Genomic DNA, 18,567 nt, shown 5'->3' with positions numbered 1-18,567 from the left:
AGTAACTGTGTGTGAGAGAGCACCAGTTACCTAGTAACTGTGTGTGAGAGATATATCAACATTCATTATTTATATCAATTCAGATACATTTTTTTACCGAAAGGGCTGCTACATTTTGGGTAGTGCTAGTGTGGTTAGCATAGCTCTTTTTGCAACTCGGGAATGTAGTAATATCCAAATTTTAAAATGGATCTGAAATAAATTTTCTTTTAAAAAATCCATTTCAAACTTGGTGAGATTCACTTAACCGTAATTAGGTATAAAATAAATTGGTAGAACTAGCATCGAATCTAATATGAACTTCAAATATAATTTACATGTATCATTTAGCTGGTTATATCGAAGGCAATGCAAATGAAAATGTAGTAGAAAAATCAAAGGGATTTGATTGAGAAAGCTCTGTCCATTGGTTACTTGCACAAGCGATTAAGCACCAAGGTTGAATCGAGCTTACTAGATCATATAGATTGGATTCAAATTAAATCAAAATTAAACCAGAATTTTGATTGATATGTGTTTTTAAAATTCAGCCGAAAGTTTAATTTTTAAAAAAATTTAATTATCAATAAAATTAATTTCTCATCATACTTCCTATAGCGTGGAGAAATTCTGGCATGTTAGAGTCAGTGCAGGATAAGTGCTCAAGTTTGAATAGTAGTAATACATATCTTCGGTTCAGCAAGAAGGTTTAAGGTTTTAAGCCCAAAATTCTTAATCCGGCCCGATTGTCTCACAAGCCACAATTTTTTAAAGATGTGGTTGAGCAAGGTTTTAAGCCCAAGATTCTTAAAAAAGCCTATTTTTATTTTGTTTTTCCTTAAAAGTATATGCACGTTTGTTTTTAACTTTTTGTCTCAGTTGGAACTTCAAATCTTAATGCTCTGTTGTAAGAAGGAAGAGGAGTGGATGAAAGATAGAAAGGAAAAACAAACGTCATTCGTCTGGCATAGAGGAGAATGAGAGAAGAGAAATTAAAGAGGATGGATGGGTCATTTTTCTGCCTTTATACATTTTTATCTTCTCTAAATTTGGGCATAAGACATAAGGAAAAAAGATAATATTATTATAAATTTATATATGTTTTTTAATTATAAAACTTTCCTTATGTTTAGCTTTTTTTATTTATTATTTATTTATTTTAACAAACAAAATGAGATATATATTCCCTTTTCTTTTATCTAACCAAACAAAAAAACGGAAAGACACTCTTTTTCTTAGGACATAGTTCATTTATCCATTCTTCTCTCCATTCCATCTATATTGTTTCCATTCTACCAATTGGAGCATAACTCTTTCTTTCTTTTTTTCTTCATCCAAAATAGTTGGCAAGAATTCTCGCCCTTCGTTACTCCACCCATTTAAGTTTCTCATTATCTCATATAATTTAAAAAATCACATTTTTAATCAAAATTTTCCATTCAAGTTTTAAAAACTCATATTTAGAAATATATATTCTTCCAAAATTTACACAATTGTATTAAATTAACCAAATCAAAGTTAACATTGTTTTAACAAAGGATCATTTGTATATAATATAATGTACAAGGATAAAATAATATTTTCGCAAAAGATGGGGTAAAATTCTCCGATCACTAACAAAAACTATTAAACGGGATTGAATAGACAGGTGCCTTACCAATTTCAAATATTCAATTATAGAATCTTGAGATAATTGTGTGAACAAATTAACAATATGCGTGTGTATTTTTTTTTAATAGATGGATTATTTTTACACAGATAGCAACCACTGCTGCTTCAATCATGTGAATGAATCTGTGAATGTTCACACCTCAGAATGATGATTAATAACAAATTGCAATAATTAAAAACGTTAAAAATATATATATATATATATATATATATGTGCTCATGTGAACGGTATCCTAATAATAGGAAAGAAAAGTTGGCGCCGTGACCCTTGAAGTCAATACAGGTTGCCAATTGATTGATCAAACTAAGTTGTAACACTTCACATAAATATACTAATTAAGAAAGAAAAATTAGGTAAAATATATTGGATAAACTTAGACGTGGCGCTCTTTCATTGGTTAGTAGATTTTAAGGGATAAGAGGATCTGCTGACTAAGTATACAAAATTATTAGTATTAGGATCCTATTTTCCCTCCTAGGATGAGAGAGTTTGACTTTTTTTAATTACATCAAAATTGTACAAATTAACACATTAAATCAAGATTAGATTAATATGATTAAACTGTGTATGTGCGATTAATCTCTTTTCTAATTAGAAGAATATGACATAGCAAAATTAGAGAAAAGATAACGTTATCAGTATCAATAAACTGACTGCTATAGTCAACAAAAATAATATTACAAAAAGAAATGCTATAATGACATTATAAATATATATATATATATATATATATATATATATATATATTGTCGGTAGTCGGATTCATATTGTGTCATCAAGGCTCCGATTCAATCATGATTTGTTAATTCCTCGAGTGTCCACTGTGTTACTGCAAATATTAATCTCTTAAACTCCACTTGACATATATATATATATATATTTATCAGTTGCTTTTACTTATTAACTGATTGACTAGTATACGTTGGCCATTAGACTTATTTTGTTGTTGTTTTTTTGGATCCCTTGAATTATTGGTGAAACCCATGAGCCAAAACAGCTGTTATAAAACGTGGTAATGTGAACCCCAATAGCACTCATATTTACTAATACCCATAGTAAACCAAAAAATTCACATCTAAAGCAAAATGTGCAAAATTCAAGGTTTGCTTCGTTAGGAAGAACGTAAAACAAAAACACTAACTTTTAAAAATTCAAAATTTTTGTTTCTCAACAAGAACAATTAAAATTTTACTAAACTTAAACTCTTAACTTTTACTTATGAAAGTAATTGAACCACGGAGAACATATACTACTCGTTTTAATATTGAACCTATGTCGAATATGATTAGTTTTAGAAGTGTTTAAAAGTATTTTTAAATTTGAATATTTTATTTTTTTATTTCACATAATTGGGACAAGATACAAACACATTTTGAACACTTTCACCAATAAAGTAAAAAACACATTTTGAACACTTTCGAGACACAACTTAATCTTTTTTTGTAATTTTTTTTTTTAAACAATGAGATTTAATGCAATTTTTAAAAATATTAAGAACTAATTATTAAAATAATATAAATTTTAAGGAAACAAAATATATAGTTCTATGTTTCATATTAGTGATTTAATGTATAATTATATAGATAAAATGACTAAAAAGTATTATTTACATATATAATAATATATATTTTAATGTTTTAATATTGTATTCGTATGTGATTTTTTTGGACCCGTATTTCCATTCGTATGTGATTAAGAAATGAACCAAATACCACTAAATCAGTATTTTTTTTTTTTTAAATAGCAATGCGAAAGAAAAAATTGCTAAGGAAGTAGGTCATTATAAAAGGGAAAGCCGGTAGAAAGAAAAACAAATATGTGTGTGTGTATATATATATATATATATGTATGTATGTCATAAGCAGATTCCAGTATCCCACAAGAATCTCTATTGCGTCCATTCATATTCACCCACCTATCAATATTCGCACTCTCTCTCTTTGCTTTGTTTTTGGAAAGGTACACTTTCTTTTTATGATGATACGACTGCCTGTGATTTGATTAGGTTTTCACTGAATTTCATTATTGTAAGTATTAGACTTTTAGAAACATAAAAATTTACTTCTTCCGTTGTGTTTACATATTTCACCCTCTGATAGATCTGTTATAGCGTTCCTTTTTAAATTTGAATTTGAACGTTTTGTTATTAAAAAATTGATAGCATTGTATATTTGCAAACATGATTCAGTGCTGTAATTAGGCTTGTTCTTAAGCTAGTTTCAAAAATGAAATTTCACACTAAATTTTGAACACACGCATATATGATCGTGGGGGTTGCAGATGCATACTTAATTGTATCTACTTTTTTTGTTTAGGTTTATGTGAAGTTGAGATATATTTAACATGTTCTATCTATTTCAGTAAATTATAACGCTATGGTTTTTTTATCATCTGTAGGAGCTTGTTGAAAGGAAGCAGCAATGGCTATTAATTATGAAAATGGGGCTCCAGTCAAACTTGAGGTTTGTGATTAGACCTATTGATTCCTTAACCTCGGTGAAAAAGAATTTTATAGGTGGAAGATATTGGAAACTATCTATCTATTTCTTCGAATGAAAATCTGATGTGAATTTTACCCTATTGGCAGGGCAAGTATGCTGCAATGATTGTGTGTTGGCTTCTCGGAAATGGATGCCTTTTTTCATGGAACAGTATGCTTACAATAGAAGATTACTATGTTAAATTGTTCCCGGTAATTGTTTTCTCTTGTGTCTGGATTTTTTTTTTTCTTCTTTTATTTGACTTGCATGCCTAATTTTATAGTTTTGCTGCAGTTAGTTGTACTTTACACATAATCCCAACTTTCCTTGATAACTTATATCTATTTGTTCTTCATACATATATATGTGTGTGTGTATGATTGTTTGTTATTCCATCATCTTCTTTCTACCACCTCAAGCATAGTGTCGCCCCCATTTCATAATGTGAATAATTTCAACCAGTGTACTAGATAGTCGCTCATTCCTGTCTCTAAGCATGACACCATAAACTTAAAGATCATTCATCAAGGGTGATATGAAGGATGGACTAGATACAAACCTTATTTTTGGCATTATTTGGGCAACCTAGCTGTCCTCATACCTGGAGTGTGTTCTCACATTTGCTATCATAAGCTTTTAACATTGATTGTGAACTTTAAAACCTACCTGTATCCTGCACCTGTTGTAGATCAAACCTGCTGGGCTTTGTACTATCCTTTTCACAAAGCTCCCTCTGTTGTTCTAATTTTGATGTCCCATGTTGCTTTGGCCGTAAAAGGATATGTTAAAGTGAGTAAATTGGGCCATTGTGATGCTGATTTATTTATTGGGCAATTCATGATTATCTTGTAAACATTGATAAATTTCAGAATTTTCCATGTATTTCTGACTTACTGAAATTTATTATTTTATATAAATATATATTTTATGTCATTCAGGAATATATATATATATATTTGTGTCAACCCGAAAAAACCTTTTTAAAATTCTTGCCATCAAATTCACAATATTCTGATTATTTTCTTCCCTTGAATGTCAAACTATAATATATGGCCTTCAGATCATTCTTTCTCTTGGAAGTGTCTCGAGTAACAGGGGTAGTTATTGGTATGGGTAATGGAATTTTTTTGTTGTTTTTATTGCTGTTGTTGATGCTATTGTTGTTGTTGTTGTTTAATGGAGAATTTCTTTTCATTTTTAGCGATACCACCCGTCGAGGGTGCTTACTCTTGTATATCAACCATTTGCCCTTGGAACACTTGCAATACTGGCATACAATGAGGCAAAGATCAACACTAGACAACGGAATCTGTTTGGATATATCATTTTCTTCATAAGTTCTCTTATGGTTCTAATTGTAAGTACTGTTTATTTATGTACAGATATTTCTTATTTATTTATATAACATCTTTCATTTTTCCAATATTTACAGGTCTTTCTTAGGACATACTTTACTAATTTCAATGCAGATTATTAATCATTTGACTTCAATTTGATTCATTTTTTATTCTTCTGCCATAGTTGGATTTAGCTACATCTGGGAAAGGAGGAATTGGAACTTTTATTGGAATATGCGCTATTAGTGGTGCTTTTGGAGTTGCAGATGCCCATGTTCAGGGTGGGATGATTGGAGACCTCTCATTCATGCTACCTGTGTTCATTCAAGTTGGTATCTGTGGTTTTCTTATTTCATGTTAAAAGTTTTGTTTGGCTTACTCAACTGTCTGGTTACGAGGTTTGAAAATCTTCTTCTTTGGATTTCTTCAGTCATTCCTGGCTGGTTTGGCTGCATCTGGGGCTCTAACCTCTGCTTTGAGGTTGATTACGAAAGCAGCATTTGATAATTCAAAGGATGGTCTTCGCAAGGGAGCCAGTAAAATCAAATCCCCTTCTGTTGTTTTTTGTTACCTTCATTGCAAATATTACTGAACAATCTACTGTTCCCTATGGGGTCAAAGTTTTCTTATTACTTGCATGAGTAAAATAAAATTTTCGCATATAATTTAGCCCAAGGACTAAAATTTTGAAAGTAAGTAGATGAGAAATATGTAAATAATGCTTCTTCTTATTGTTTTGAACTGAAATAACAACATAGAGGTTTTCTTTTCTTTATAGGCCAGGTTGTTTTCAAAATCTCATTAGGTAGTCCGTAGTCCATTGCACCCAACTTATACTTCATTTAACATCTCTTCCCACACCAAGTATCCTGCTTTCACTTTATTTGCTTGTTCTTCAGAATTTACTTAATGTTTGTCCTGGATATTGACTGCTATTACAGCCCTGATTGCATATCTTTGCTGAAATTTGTAAGATAGAGGATGGTATAGCTTAATGATCGAAACTGTTATTTATTAATTAGAAATACAGAAGAAATAATATACCTGATTACAAATGAGATGTACTAGAAATCACTTTCTTTGATGGTTGTGCTGTCATTAATTTCGTTTGGCAAGGGTCTTTTAACAATAAATAACATTTCAGGCATATTTATACATACCTGAAATCTTCTATGGTGGTACATTATAAAATCCACAAAAGACGGCTAGCTTGTTTGTAGTTTTGTTACTGATATATACATTTGTCCAATAAAATCACCAAAGCTGGCCAGCATATTTGTAGCTTTGTTACGGATCTATCGATTTATATAATCTAATGATCCTTTGCCACAAACAGTTATTGTTGTTGTGGCGTTTCACTATTATACACTTGGTTAGGTTAATTATAAGTGTCATTACCTAGTGTAGACCCCATTAAGGGTGCTGGGGATTTTCAGGATGCAGACGCACCTTAGGAATTAATTGCCCAAAGTGACTATTCTCACCCTATCAGGTTAATGTTTGCAAGAATCCTGGAATTTAATAGCCAGCAATTTGTAGCTTTTTTTACTGATATACGCATTTGTATAATCTTATGACCCTTAGGTACAGACAGTTATTGCTGTTGTGGTGTTCCTGTATTATACACTGGGTTAGGTTAATTAAAAGTGTCATTACCCTATGTAGTCCCCATTAATTAAGGTGCTGGGGATTGACAGGATGCAAACGCACATTTAGCGTTAATTGTACAAAGTCGCTACTCTTACTCTCACAGGTTAATATTTGCAGCACTATAGAAACTTCTATAGTCAGTTTTATTCACAGCAACGTTTGTGTTAATTAATTCAACAATTAGTTCGTCAATACCATTTTAATAAAAAATATCATATATATGTTTACACAGAGATACTCGAATACATATATACATGCACATATACATATTCTTCGTACATATAACTCGATGCTTATATGCATCCACCATTATAGCTAGAGATTGATTTAAAATTTTTCTACTTGAGACCAATTTGGACTTTTTTGTATCTTTTATACTGTCTTACTGACTACAGATTCTGTATTTTTGTCCCTTGCAGTTTTATTCTTTGCCATCTCTGCATTTTTTGAGTTGCTTTGTGTTCTTCTCTATGGATTTGTCTTCCCAAAGCTACCAATTGTGAAGTACTACCGCTCGAAGGCAGCCTCAGAAGGATCCAAAACTGTTTCAGCTGATCTTGCGGCTGGTGGCATTTATGCACAACCCCAAGAGGTGCGTCTCTTTCGATTTTTGTGACCGAGGATATGGAACTAGATATTTCTGGTAAAACTGATTGATTCTTATTATGGAAATATTTTGCAGGTTGAAGAAAATCCTAAACAACTGGAGAGATTGAGCAACAAAGAGTTGTTCTTTCAAAATATAGATTATGCTCTAGATATGTTTCTGATATATGTATTGACACTGTCAATTTTTCCTGGATTTTTATCTGAAGATACCGGATCACATAGCTTGGGTGCATGGTACGATCACAACCACCTGTCTAATTAATTTACCAATAATTTATTGAAGTCTCTTTCCCTCTCTTCTCTTTTTTTTTTTTTCCCTTTCTATATTGATATTCTGATATCTGGTAATTTGGTCATATTTAAGGTATGCACTTGTTCTGATAGCCATGTATAATGTGTGGGATCTTATTGGGAGATACATTCCACTCCTGAAATGCATCAAGTTGGAATCACGGAAAGGACTCATGATAGCTATCCTTTCTCGTTTTTTGCTCGTCCCTGCATTCTATTTCACTGCAAAATATGGTGACCAAGGTTGGATGATTATGTTGACATCCTTCTTGGGATTAACTAACGGTTACCTTACAGTCTGTGTCCTTACTTCTGCTCCCAAAGGTTATAAGGTTTGTTTTCTAGGTCATACTTGAAAGTATCAATTTCTTAAATTTTGAAATAGCGTTTTGGCAGAAATTTTATGGAATTCTGGTTTTGTAGGGTCCGGAACAAAATGCCTTGGGGAATATACTTGTGCTCTTTCTTTTAGGAGGTATATTTGCTGGGGTAACACTTGACTGGTTGTGGCTCATAGGAAAAGGTTGGTGAGAATTAAGTCTAGCTGATCTCCGGACAAGGATTCTTCTTATTCTAGTTTGGACAGGAAAGACTGCAAATGTATTGTTTTTCCAGAAGGTGATTCTTGAAAGGATGGCAAAATGGATTGTCTTCTGGTACAACTTGATGAAAGTACAGGACCAAGTGTTGCTAATTTAGTGTAAGTTTAAATTGTGGTGTACAGCTTATTCTTGAAAAGAATGAAAGATTATTTGAACAGTAATTGATTTACAGTCTTTATTTTGTCTAAAGCTGTTCTATGTTATGTGAATCCTTCTTGTAAAACAAATTTTCACTATGCTGATTGTCACACTTTTGTTCTTATACCTGATGCCCTTACTGGATAAATGTCATGGGTTTTGAAAGCTGAGCAAAAGGTCTTGAAGCTGTCTCAATAGCCCCGATTTATTGAGTCTGTCCAGGGGCAAATGGGGAACTGGGTAACCTTTTTTATTGAGATGGCATGAGAAAAAATGCATCTGTGTGTTTAAACAGATTTAGTGGTGAGTGGGATGAAAATGGGGCAGTATCTTTTAGGCTCTCAGTTCTTGTGTAATTGTTATTCATTACTATGTTTTGATTTATGCGTTAAGGCTATAGTCAAAAGGCTTGGTTCAATGGAAAACCTAGCAGTCCATGTTGACCGATGAGACCAATTGGATCACAGGTTGAGTTACTTTGGATGGCTGTGGACTGACAAAGGTTAACATGACTAACACACAGGATTTAATATAAACTTGAGAGCAATCCATGATCATTTTTGTGAACGGGTGTTAAAGGTCTGCCTAGCAAGTCTAGATGGTATGGCAAATAAAAATACCGACTTACATGACACGTCTATGTACCCATTATAAAGAGTGGATTTCTATATTCATTGAATATATATATATATATATATATATATATATATATATATATATATATTGAAAGCCACCATACATAAGTTACACAGACATAGCAGACATGCAGTACTACTGCTAAATGCTTAGTAGCATCCATAAAAAGGACAATGACACTAGAAGAAGAGGCACGAGAGGATAGCTACTCCGTTGATCAGCGTTTGCCTGTGATTGCAACCCATCGATCCACACTTCTGTTCCATTCAACATCCTCTTCATATTGAAATCCATCTATCTGGTTGCATCTGAACTTCTCAAAGTATCTCAAACCAGGAACCGCGTTCTGCATATATGAGCCCTCTATCTCCAAGTCACACAATTTCATCATTCACATTCACATTCACATGATCAGGATTTTCCACAAAATCTGGACTTTCTGCTTCAAGTTTGTCCCATCCATCCTCTTTGTTCCACTCAACATCCTCGTCATATTGACGCTCATTTATCGGAGGTTCATTTTTCTGAGATTTATTTAGCTGGTTGCATTTGATCTTCTCAAAGTATCTCAGATCAGGAAACTCATCCTTCAGATTTGAGCCCTTTATCTTGAAGTTCCTCAGATATTTCAATCGCAAAATCTGAACTTTCCACTTCTTACCTGTCTCAGGAGTCAAACTATCAAGTTCCCCTCCCCTTATATACAGCTTCTTTAAATTCTCCAGGCTGCTAGGCTTTAACCAGTCTGGTGACAGTTGTCGAGGAAAGCACCTAAGATCCAGTTTCTCCAACTTTGGAGGGAATGAGAGAGATTTCATAGTCATTGTCGCAGTTTTAGTCAACTTTTTCTGTTGCGGAGGTGCTCCTCCACCACCGGAGTTTGTCCCGGTGATTGATTGCTGGATTGGTGCGGATGGTTCAACCACCATTCCCCATGATATCGTCAGGACACGAAGATCTACAATTTCCTTCAGCTTACAGAGCTCCGCTTCATGGACAGTAGCTTCACTCCCTATTTGTATGCTCAGCTTCCTCAGTCTCTTCAAAAGAGCAAGGTCCCCCAACTTGCAAGGATTTTGTCTGGGATGCCCTATAACAAACCCCTTTAGCACTTGCAATGAGGAGAGCTTTTCGATCCCCTTTGGCATGCTTTCAAGCAAGTAACACTCGGATACATCCAAGTGCGTGAGCTTCCCCAGCGGAGAGATATCATTAGGCAATTTCTCTAAATTGTGACATGCCCTGAGGTCCAGAATTTCAAGGTTAACGCACTCAACAATCGAAGAAGGTATCGCTGTGATTCTTGACATCCCTTGAAGGCTAAGGTACTTCAAGTGCTTCTGACTCCGCAACTCATTCAAGAACTCCTCATTTTCAACTTCAATATGGTGCTTAGCTACGTTCTGCCACCTACCCAGATGTAGAATCACAAGCTTCTTGAATTTAAGAAACAAATCAGTCGGAAAACTAAGATAGTGCTCATCAACATTGAACATGGTTAACAATTCCACCTCTGTCGAGTTAGTGTTAGAATTAGCATCAGCATTAGAATCAGAGTTAGTATTACCGGTAAAACCTTGATTACCCGAAACTAAGCAGGCCCGACGGGAGTTGGTGTAGTCATGGGTGATATCTCCGGTATGATTGAAATCGAAGAACTGACCTCTTGTGGCCACAGATACAAGCATACGGCGAATCCAAGGGTGCATTCTGCAGCAATCGATAATGGGACTCTTTGTGTTCTTGGGAATTTTCTGTATCAAACCTTTCTTGATCAGCTTCGCAAAGATTTCTTTGCCTACCTCCTCCGCCGTCTTCTCTCCGGATTTGGTGACCAAACTCTCGCCGATCCACCAGTAAATCAATGCCCTTTTCTTGATAACAGCTTTCTCGGGAAAAACTGCCAAGCAGAGCAAACAGAGCTTCAATTGAATCTCAAGAACATCATAACTCAGCTGAAGATTAGCGATTGCCGGAGAAACAAGAATGTTCTTCTCCACGTTCAGATCCAACCAATCATTAGACACCTTCCGGTCCTGCTTCTCCAACAGAGCTCGCTGCTCTGACAGTGTGAGATCTGGGGTGGGCAGCTTGTCGACTAAGCTCTTGATGTTTTTGAGCTTGTCGTCGATGGATTTGAGCTTGTCGTCGATCTTGTCTGTCTGGGTACCATTTTCGAAGATATCATCGCCGATGTCTTCATGTAAAGATTTGAACTCATTCATGAGGTTCTCTTCCCAAGTGTTGAATTCAGGAAATCGATCTTTGATTTGATTGAGTTCATTTTGGATCATTGTGAAGCGAGGAAGAAGAGAGCGAACGGCATCGGCTTGGTTGCTATTGGTGGCGCGTTTGATGACTTCGTTTACGTTGCTCAACAGAATTAGGACGGTGTCCACTGGTTTTCTTCGATATGGCATTTTTTTTTAAGGGTTTGAAGATCAGAAGAAGTAAGAAGATAGATTTTTGAGAGAGAAAAAGTGAGGTGTTGATGAAGAGGTCCGAACGGGTATAAAATGTTGATTCGATCACGAAAATACAAGGAAAGAGGGAGGAAAGGAAGTGAGAGCTGAGGAAGAATTTTAGGTAAAAGTCGTCTTCAAGTCATCTCATGCTCCAGCCTCCAATGAGATGATAAACTGACACTTCAATTCTTAGGCTATTTTGGTACATGAAAAAGAAAGGAAAAAGAAATGATAGTTGTAACCTGTGATCAATTTTTTGTTAAATGATAAAGAAAAATGAAAGAAAAAGATAATATTCCTGGAAAAAGATAATAAAAAAAAGAAAAAAATGATACTATTTTAATGAATTTATTAATATATATTTTTATATATTTTAAAAGATAAATTTATAGGATTAAGTATGTAATTTTGGTAACTAAATTTTTAAAAAATAAAAATAAAAATGAGCCCATTACTAATCTCTTGACAAACCAACTCAGAACTCTGATCAGAAGGAACCCAAAACAAAGCATCTATGTCAAAAGCTGAGTTTGGAAAATCAGCAGAAGCTATCAACATCTGGTCACCGTCTGTTTCAGTAATCACACGGTGCAACACAATCTTGTATTTGCCATTAGTGACCACCTGTATAATCTGTAATTGTTAGAAGTACATATGAATACTTAGCAGTAAAATAATTGACCATGTGATATATTACAATAATCTGGATAATAAAAATGCAGTGATGTTACAAGAGCCAAAAAAAACCGTTTATAATAAAATTAAACTAGCTTGAAGAAGCAGAACCTGAAGCATATGAAAAAGCTTTTGACTAACCTAAATAGTATAATTGTCAAAATATCATGGCTATTATACCACCCGGTCAAAAGTAAGGGTAAATTCCGTATTTACAAAATCACATTAGCCTCCCCTTTCCTTTCCTCCCAAAAAATGAAAGGATAAGTTATGGTTTAGGCTTTGCTCTTTCCTTCCAATCACCATTCCCTCTCCTTAAACATTCAACATTTTTATACCAAACACAATTTTTTATTTTCTTCCATATCCTCTCTTTTCTTTTCCCCCCATTTCCATTGTACCAAATTAAGTTATTACTTTCATGTAAGAGTATCTTCCTTTTGAATCTATCTCGAGTGTTGACCAAACGTCTCAATTCCGAGTTCGGGTCGGATGGGCTGAGCAACCCGATTATGTTTATTTTTTTTTTTGTAAATAAAAAATTTTAACGCTAAAAATATTGCTAATGACTTTTCTTGAAATAATTATGGTCTGTAATCTTTTATTTAAATCATCATGCGATTCTTTTTATGTTATTGAGCTTTCAAAAAGACGTTTTTGCCTTCCTCCTCCACACTCGTCTTTGAATTCGTGATCAAACATTCACCAATTCACCAGCAAATCAATGGTTTTTTGTTTCTTTAACCTCTTCCTCTGAAAAATTGGGAAAACAAAGGTTCAACTGATTATCAAGAACACTAAAACTCAGCTGGATATATTAATAATTACAGTGACAACGTAGGTATAATAGTAAAGCAACTTGCTATCTGGAGTAGTTGATATTTCAATTAACTTTCTAACTAAGATGCATGGATACTTCTATGAGGTGTTATGTTCGTCTCACACACCGACATTTTGTAGACATTCTTAAATATATGTCTGACACTTTATGGCAGTGTCCATTATTTAAAAATAAATTTTATTAAATCAGACACTTAATCATATATTTCGAACGCTTGATCAACACATTCTATACTCTATCTTATATAAAATGGATACACGACAGTCTTGAAAATAACATTATGAACATATATTAAATTGTTCAATCTTTCAAAAATAAAAACATAACTATAATAACAAGATATGATAGTAATATTATATATAATGTAACACACACACATATATATATACACGAATATTTATATATTCGAATATCGTCAGCCTCTAACTTATGTAACTTTAATATATAATTTATAATTAATTAAAGTTCTAAGATTGTATCATTCAATAGATATATAAATAATTTATATTTATATTAATCGTTGTATTCGATGCCTTACTTTTTAGAATTTGACGTATCACTCGTGTCCCGTGTCCATGTTTCTTCACTTTCTAATTGTAAGCGTTGTTCATGTATATAAACGGATATTTCTTATTGATTTATGTTACATCTTTCAGGTTTCCAAAAACTACATATCTGTTTTAAGACAAACTTTAGTAATTTCAATGCTGATAGTTGATCATTTATTTGACTTCATTTTAACTTACTTTTTGTTATCCTACTATAGTTGGATTTAGCTACATTTGGGAAAGGAGGAATTGGAACTTAAATTCGCCTATGTGCTATTAGTGGTGTTTTTGGAGTCGCAGATGCTCATGTTCAGGGTGGGATGGTTGGATAACTCTCATTCATGCTACCTGAGTTCTCTCATTCAAGTTGGTATCTATAGTTGTCTTATTTCATGTTAAAAGTTTTGTTTGGCGTACTGAACCGTTTGGTTGCGAGATTTGAAAATCTTCTTCTTTGGACTTCTTCAGTCATTCCTGGCTGGTTTGGCTGCATCAGGGGCTCTAATCTCCGCTTTGAGGTTGATTTCGAAAGCATCATTTGATAATTCCAAGGATGGTCTTCGCAAGGGAGCCTGTAAACTCAAATCCTCTTCTGTTGTTTTTTGTTACTGTCATTGCAAATATTGCTGAACAATCCACTTCTACCAATGGGGTTACAACCAGTTTCTTATTACTTAGAATGAGTCGAATGAAAATTTTGTGGATTTATATTTAATTTAGCCCAAGACTAAAATTACGAAAATAAGTAGATGAGAAATAGGTAAATAAATACGGAATTATATAACATAATAATGTACAGACAGGAAGTAAAATCCTCCAGAGCGAGAGAGAGAGAGAGAGAGAGAGAGAGGTGGATGGAAAACATCAGTTGGAAGGGTAAAGAAGTGAGTAGTGAAATTCAGTGTACATTAGCTACACACAACAACAGACTAGTAGTAGTACTAATAGCAATTGTTCTACTAAGCATTTAGCAGGCACAATATATAACATCCACACAAGAAGGCCAATGAAACTAGAAGAGGAGGCACGAGAGGATAGCAACTCAGTTGATCACTCTTTGGCTAGCTGTGCTGTGAGTGCGTTCCATCCCTCCTCTTTCTCCCACTCAACATCCTTGTCATTTTGACGACGCTCATTTATAGGAAGTTCTTTTTTCTCATCAGATTCATTAATCTGGTTGCATTTGAACTTCTCAAAGTATTTCAGATCAGGAAACACATTCTCCGAGACCTCTATCTTGAAGTTCCTCAGATATTTCAAACGCAAAATCTCAACTTTCCACTTCTTATCCGTCTCAGAATTCAATGTCTCAAGGTCCCCTCCCCTTATATACAGCTTCTTTAAATTCTCCAGGCAGCTAGGCTTTAACCATTCTGGTGACTCTGGTTTAGGAAAGCACCTAAGATCCAGTTTCTCCAAATTTGGAGGCAATGAGAAAGGTTTCATAGTCGACGTTGCAGCTCTAGTGAATTTGGTGCTTTTCTTTCTCTGTAGAGAACGTGATCTTCCACCTCCGGTTTTTGTCTTGCTGCTTGATTGCTCGCTTGGTTTTTCCATCTTCCATGATATTGTTAGGACACGAAGAGATACAATGTCCTTCAACTCACTGAGCTCCCCTTCATGTTTATAAGCTTTATCCCCAATATGTATGCTCAGCTTCCTCAATCTCACCAACTTAGTGAGGTCAGGTTTTTTCTTTGAATGTCCTATAACAAAGCCCTTGAGCACTTGCAATGAGGAGAGGTTTTCGAGCCCCTTTGGCATCTTTTCTAGCAAGTAACACTCGGATACATCCAAGTGCGTGAGCTTCCGCAGCCGCGAGATATCATCAGGCAATGTCTCTAAATTGTGACATGCCCTGAGGTCCAGAATTTCAAGGTTGATGCACTCAAAAATCGAAGGAGGTATTTCTGTGATTCTTGACATCCCTTGAAGGCTAAGATACCTCAAGTGCTTCTGAGCCTGCAACTCTTTCAAGAACTTGTCATCTTCCACTTCAATATGGTGCTTAGCTGAGTTTTGCCACCTTCCCAGGTGTAGAATCGCAAGCTTCTTGAATTTGGAAAACAAATCATTCTCAAAACTAAGATAGTGCTCGTCAACATTGAAAATGGTTAACAACTCATCGGTCGAGTTAGAGTTAGAGTTAGTGTTAGAATTTGAGTTAGAGTTGGAGTTTGAGCTAGGGTTAGGGTTGGAACTAGAATTAGAATTAGAATTAGAGCTAGTAATACCCGATAAGCCTCGATTACCGGAAACTAAGCAGGCGCGATGAGAGTTAGATTCGGTGTAATCATCAGCGATTTTTCCGGCAGGATTGAAATCGAAGAACTGAGCTCTTCTGGCCACAGGTACAAGCATACGGCGAATCCAAGGATGCATAGTGCAGCTATCCACAATGGGACTCTTCTTGTTCTTGTCCTTGTTCTTGAAACTTCGCTGTAATAAACCTATCTTGACCAGCTTCTCAAAGATTTCTTCACCTACCTCGTCCGCGGTCTTGTCTTTGGACTTGGTGACCAAACCTTCGCCAATCCACCAGTGAATCAATGGCCTTTTCTTGATAACAGCTTTCTCGGGAAAAACTGTGAAACAGAGCAAACAGAGCTTTAATTGTGTCTCAAGAACATCATAACTCAGCTGAAGATTAGCAATTGACGGTGAAACTAGAATGTTCTCCTCCAGTTTCAAATTTAACCATTCATTAGACACCATCTGGGCCGGAGTCTCCGATGGGACTGGCTGCTTTAACGATGTCTGAGTGGCTGGCAGCATTTTCTTGATGCTTTTGAGCTTTTCGTGGATGGAACTGAGCTTGCCGTTGATGTCTTTCTGGGTACCATTTTCCAACATATTTTTTTCGTGGTCATCCCCAATGACTTGTCCCAAAGAAATGAATTCTTTCATGAGGTCATCTTCCCAATGCTTGAAGTTAGCTATCAGATCTTCGATATCTTTGAGGTCGTTTTGGATCTTTGTGAGGGAAGGAACAGGTTCAGTTTGGTTGCTTTCGGTGGCGTATGATTGGATCTCGGAAGTAAGGGAAGAAACAGGGTCAACGGAAGGAAGGGAATGAACAGGGTCTGTTTGGTTGCTTTCGGTGAAGAGGATTTGGATCTCGGAAGAAACGGGGTGGGTTTGTGTGCTTTCAGTGGCGCGTGTTTGGATCTTTTTGATGAATTCGTTTACACGCCTCAGCACAGTTTGGAATGTGTCCACTGGTTTTCTTGAAATTGGCATTTTTTTGGGGTATGAAGTTCAGAAGTGAATATAGGATCTGGATGACAAACAACGAGCAAAAGATAGAGGAGGAGAAGAAGAAGATGTGCTTTTGAGAGAGAGAGAGAGAGGTGCTGATGAAGAGAAGGTCCCTAGGAATTTTTATTGGTTACAGTTACAAGCAAAACTCACCTGTGAGTCTAAGGGTCAGTTTGGTTGGATGGGTTTGAAGGGAAAGGGAAGGGAAGGGGATGGAGGGTTATAAAAAAATTGTGTTTGGGTAAAGTTAGTGGAGGGAAAGGGAAGGAGAGGGAGGGGTTTGGAGGGTTATTTATAAGCAACGTACAGTAATTTTTTAACCTTCCAAAATTGGGAGGATAAGGAAGGAAAGGGAAGGCAATGGCAGGCAATGGCATACAAAATATTTGTTAAGCCAATTTTACCCTCAAATTTGCTCTTCATATTAGGGCCTGTATTATTGGCCTGCATACACCAACTCTCGGGATTTCTCAATTGCCCAAGAGAGCCGGCTCCAGCAATTACTTGAGGCGGCTCCAAAAAAAATGTGGAGCCGGCTCTACAAAAAGGAAGAGCCGGCTCCACTCGGCACTTCTCAAAAACCCATAAGAGCCGGCTCCATGATTATGGTTGAGCCGGCTCCCTTTAAGTGTCCTATTCCCATTATATCTTGGCACTTCCTAATTTGGGGTCATTATTTGCAAGAAATTGGTGGATCTGTATGTTTGATCCACTTCATGCCTTGGGTTGTTAAGTTTTTTTTTTTTATAAATAAAGTCAGAAAGAACCTAACTTACTGTTTTATATTGTTGATCATCATTGATTACATTTGTGATCAAACCCCTCACCCAAAAAAGTAAGAAGCCAAATTTAAAGATTAAATTAATGATCATTTTTTTACTTTTCTCTGTTGTTACTTACTTGAAGGAAGATCTAGTAATTGGGTTTTCTATGCGATCTGTTGATTGTTTCAGTACTTACCAATATGATTATTTCATTGACTTTATTATTGTTTTGTCGATTTTATCATCTTTTTTGTTGAAGGAAATCAAACTTTTAATAGGAAATTCATTTGTGCTCTTGAGTATGAATGTTATTTCAACTTCATTTTAGGAATAAAAGTGAGTTACATTTTATTTATTTATTTTTTATTTTTGGGTAAATTGCATTTCTTTTTCTTTGTTTTACTTCTGCCACCTAACATGACATAAAATTGGTTCCCAGAATAATTTTTCTTGAAAGGAGCCGCCTCCCATTTTGGGAGCCTGCTCTACTCATATTGGAGCCTCCTCTACTTAAAGTAGAGCCTGCTCCATTCATATTGGAGCCTCCTCCACTTTTACTCGAGCCGGCTCCTTTTATAAGATTTAGCTTACTTTGTGTCCTACAACACAAAGCAAGCAATTA

General features: G+C 35.2%; 3 protein-coding genes across 3 annotated transcripts; 1 reads left to right on the top strand and 2 right to left on the bottom strand.

Moving 5' to 3' along the window:
• Nucleotides 1–3,470: 3,470 nt before the first annotated feature.
• LOC132307304 (equilibrative nucleotide transporter 3-like) lies at nt 3,471–8,809 on the top strand. The gene is made up of 10 exons (XM_059805023.1): nt 3,471–3,610; nt 4,049–4,113; nt 4,239–4,343; nt 5,333–5,488; nt 5,653–5,796; nt 5,899–6,004; nt 7,538–7,710; nt 7,801–7,961; nt 8,092–8,350; nt 8,442–8,809. The coding sequence occupies exons 2-10, from the start codon at nt 4,072–4,074 to the stop codon at nt 8,547–8,549; spliced, it is 1,254 nt and encodes a 417-aa protein (XP_059661006.1). The 5' UTR covers nt 3,471–3,610; nt 4,049–4,071; the 3' UTR covers nt 8,550–8,809.
• Nucleotides 8,810–9,311: 502 nt separating this feature from the next.
• Nucleotides 9,312–12,302, bottom strand: LOC132307302 (disease resistance RPP13-like protein 4). Its single transcript, XM_059805022.1, has one exon. It carries the CDS (start codon nt 11,812–11,814, stop codon nt 9,769–9,771), a length of 2,046 nt encoding a protein of 681 aa, XP_059661005.1. The 5' UTR covers nt 11,815–12,302; the 3' UTR covers nt 9,312–9,768.
• A 2,378-nt stretch (nt 12,303–14,680) lies between these two features.
• On the bottom strand, nt 14,681–17,341 carry LOC132307301 (disease resistance RPP13-like protein 4). The gene has a single exon (XM_059805021.1). The coding sequence runs from the start codon at nt 17,161–17,163 to the stop codon at nt 14,974–14,976; it is 2,190 nt and encodes a 729-aa protein (XP_059661004.1). The 5' UTR covers nt 17,164–17,341; the 3' UTR covers nt 14,681–14,973.
• Between the last annotated feature and the right edge of the window lie 1,226 nt (nt 17,342–18,567).

This window comes from Cornus florida, unplaced genomic scaffold (genome assembly GCF_030987335.1).
Source record: "Cornus florida cultivar Cherokee Brave unplaced genomic scaffold, ASM3098733v1 CherokeeBrave_3.0.0_Hap2_Chr05, whole genome shotgun sequence".
Lineage (NCBI taxonomy): Eukaryota > Viridiplantae > Streptophyta > Magnoliopsida > Cornales > Cornaceae > Cornus > Cornus florida.
This window is presented reverse-complemented; position numbering and strand designations above follow the sequence as displayed.

Excerpts from the sequence above, each read along its gene's own strand:
- LOC132307304 (XM_059805023.1), top strand. The coding sequence starts at position 4,072 with ATGGCTATTAATTATGAAAATGGGGCTCCAGTCAAACTTGAG. Across the intron at positions 5,489-5,652 it reads GTTCTCTTATGGTTCTAATT|TTGGATTTAGCTACATCTGG; the intron begins GTAAGTACTGTT and ends CTTCTGCCATAG. Across the intron at positions 6,005-7,537 it reads TGGTCTTCGCAAGGGAGCCA|TTTTATTCTTTGCCATCTCT; the intron begins GTAAAATCAAAT and ends TGTCCCTTGCAG.
- LOC132307302 (XM_059805022.1), bottom strand. The coding sequence starts at position 11,814 with ATGCCATATCGAAGAAAACCAGTGGACACCGTCCTAATTCTGTTGAGC.
- LOC132307301 (XM_059805021.1), bottom strand. The coding sequence starts at position 17,163 with ATGCCAATTTCAAGAAAACCAGTGGACACATTCCAAACTGTGCTGAGG.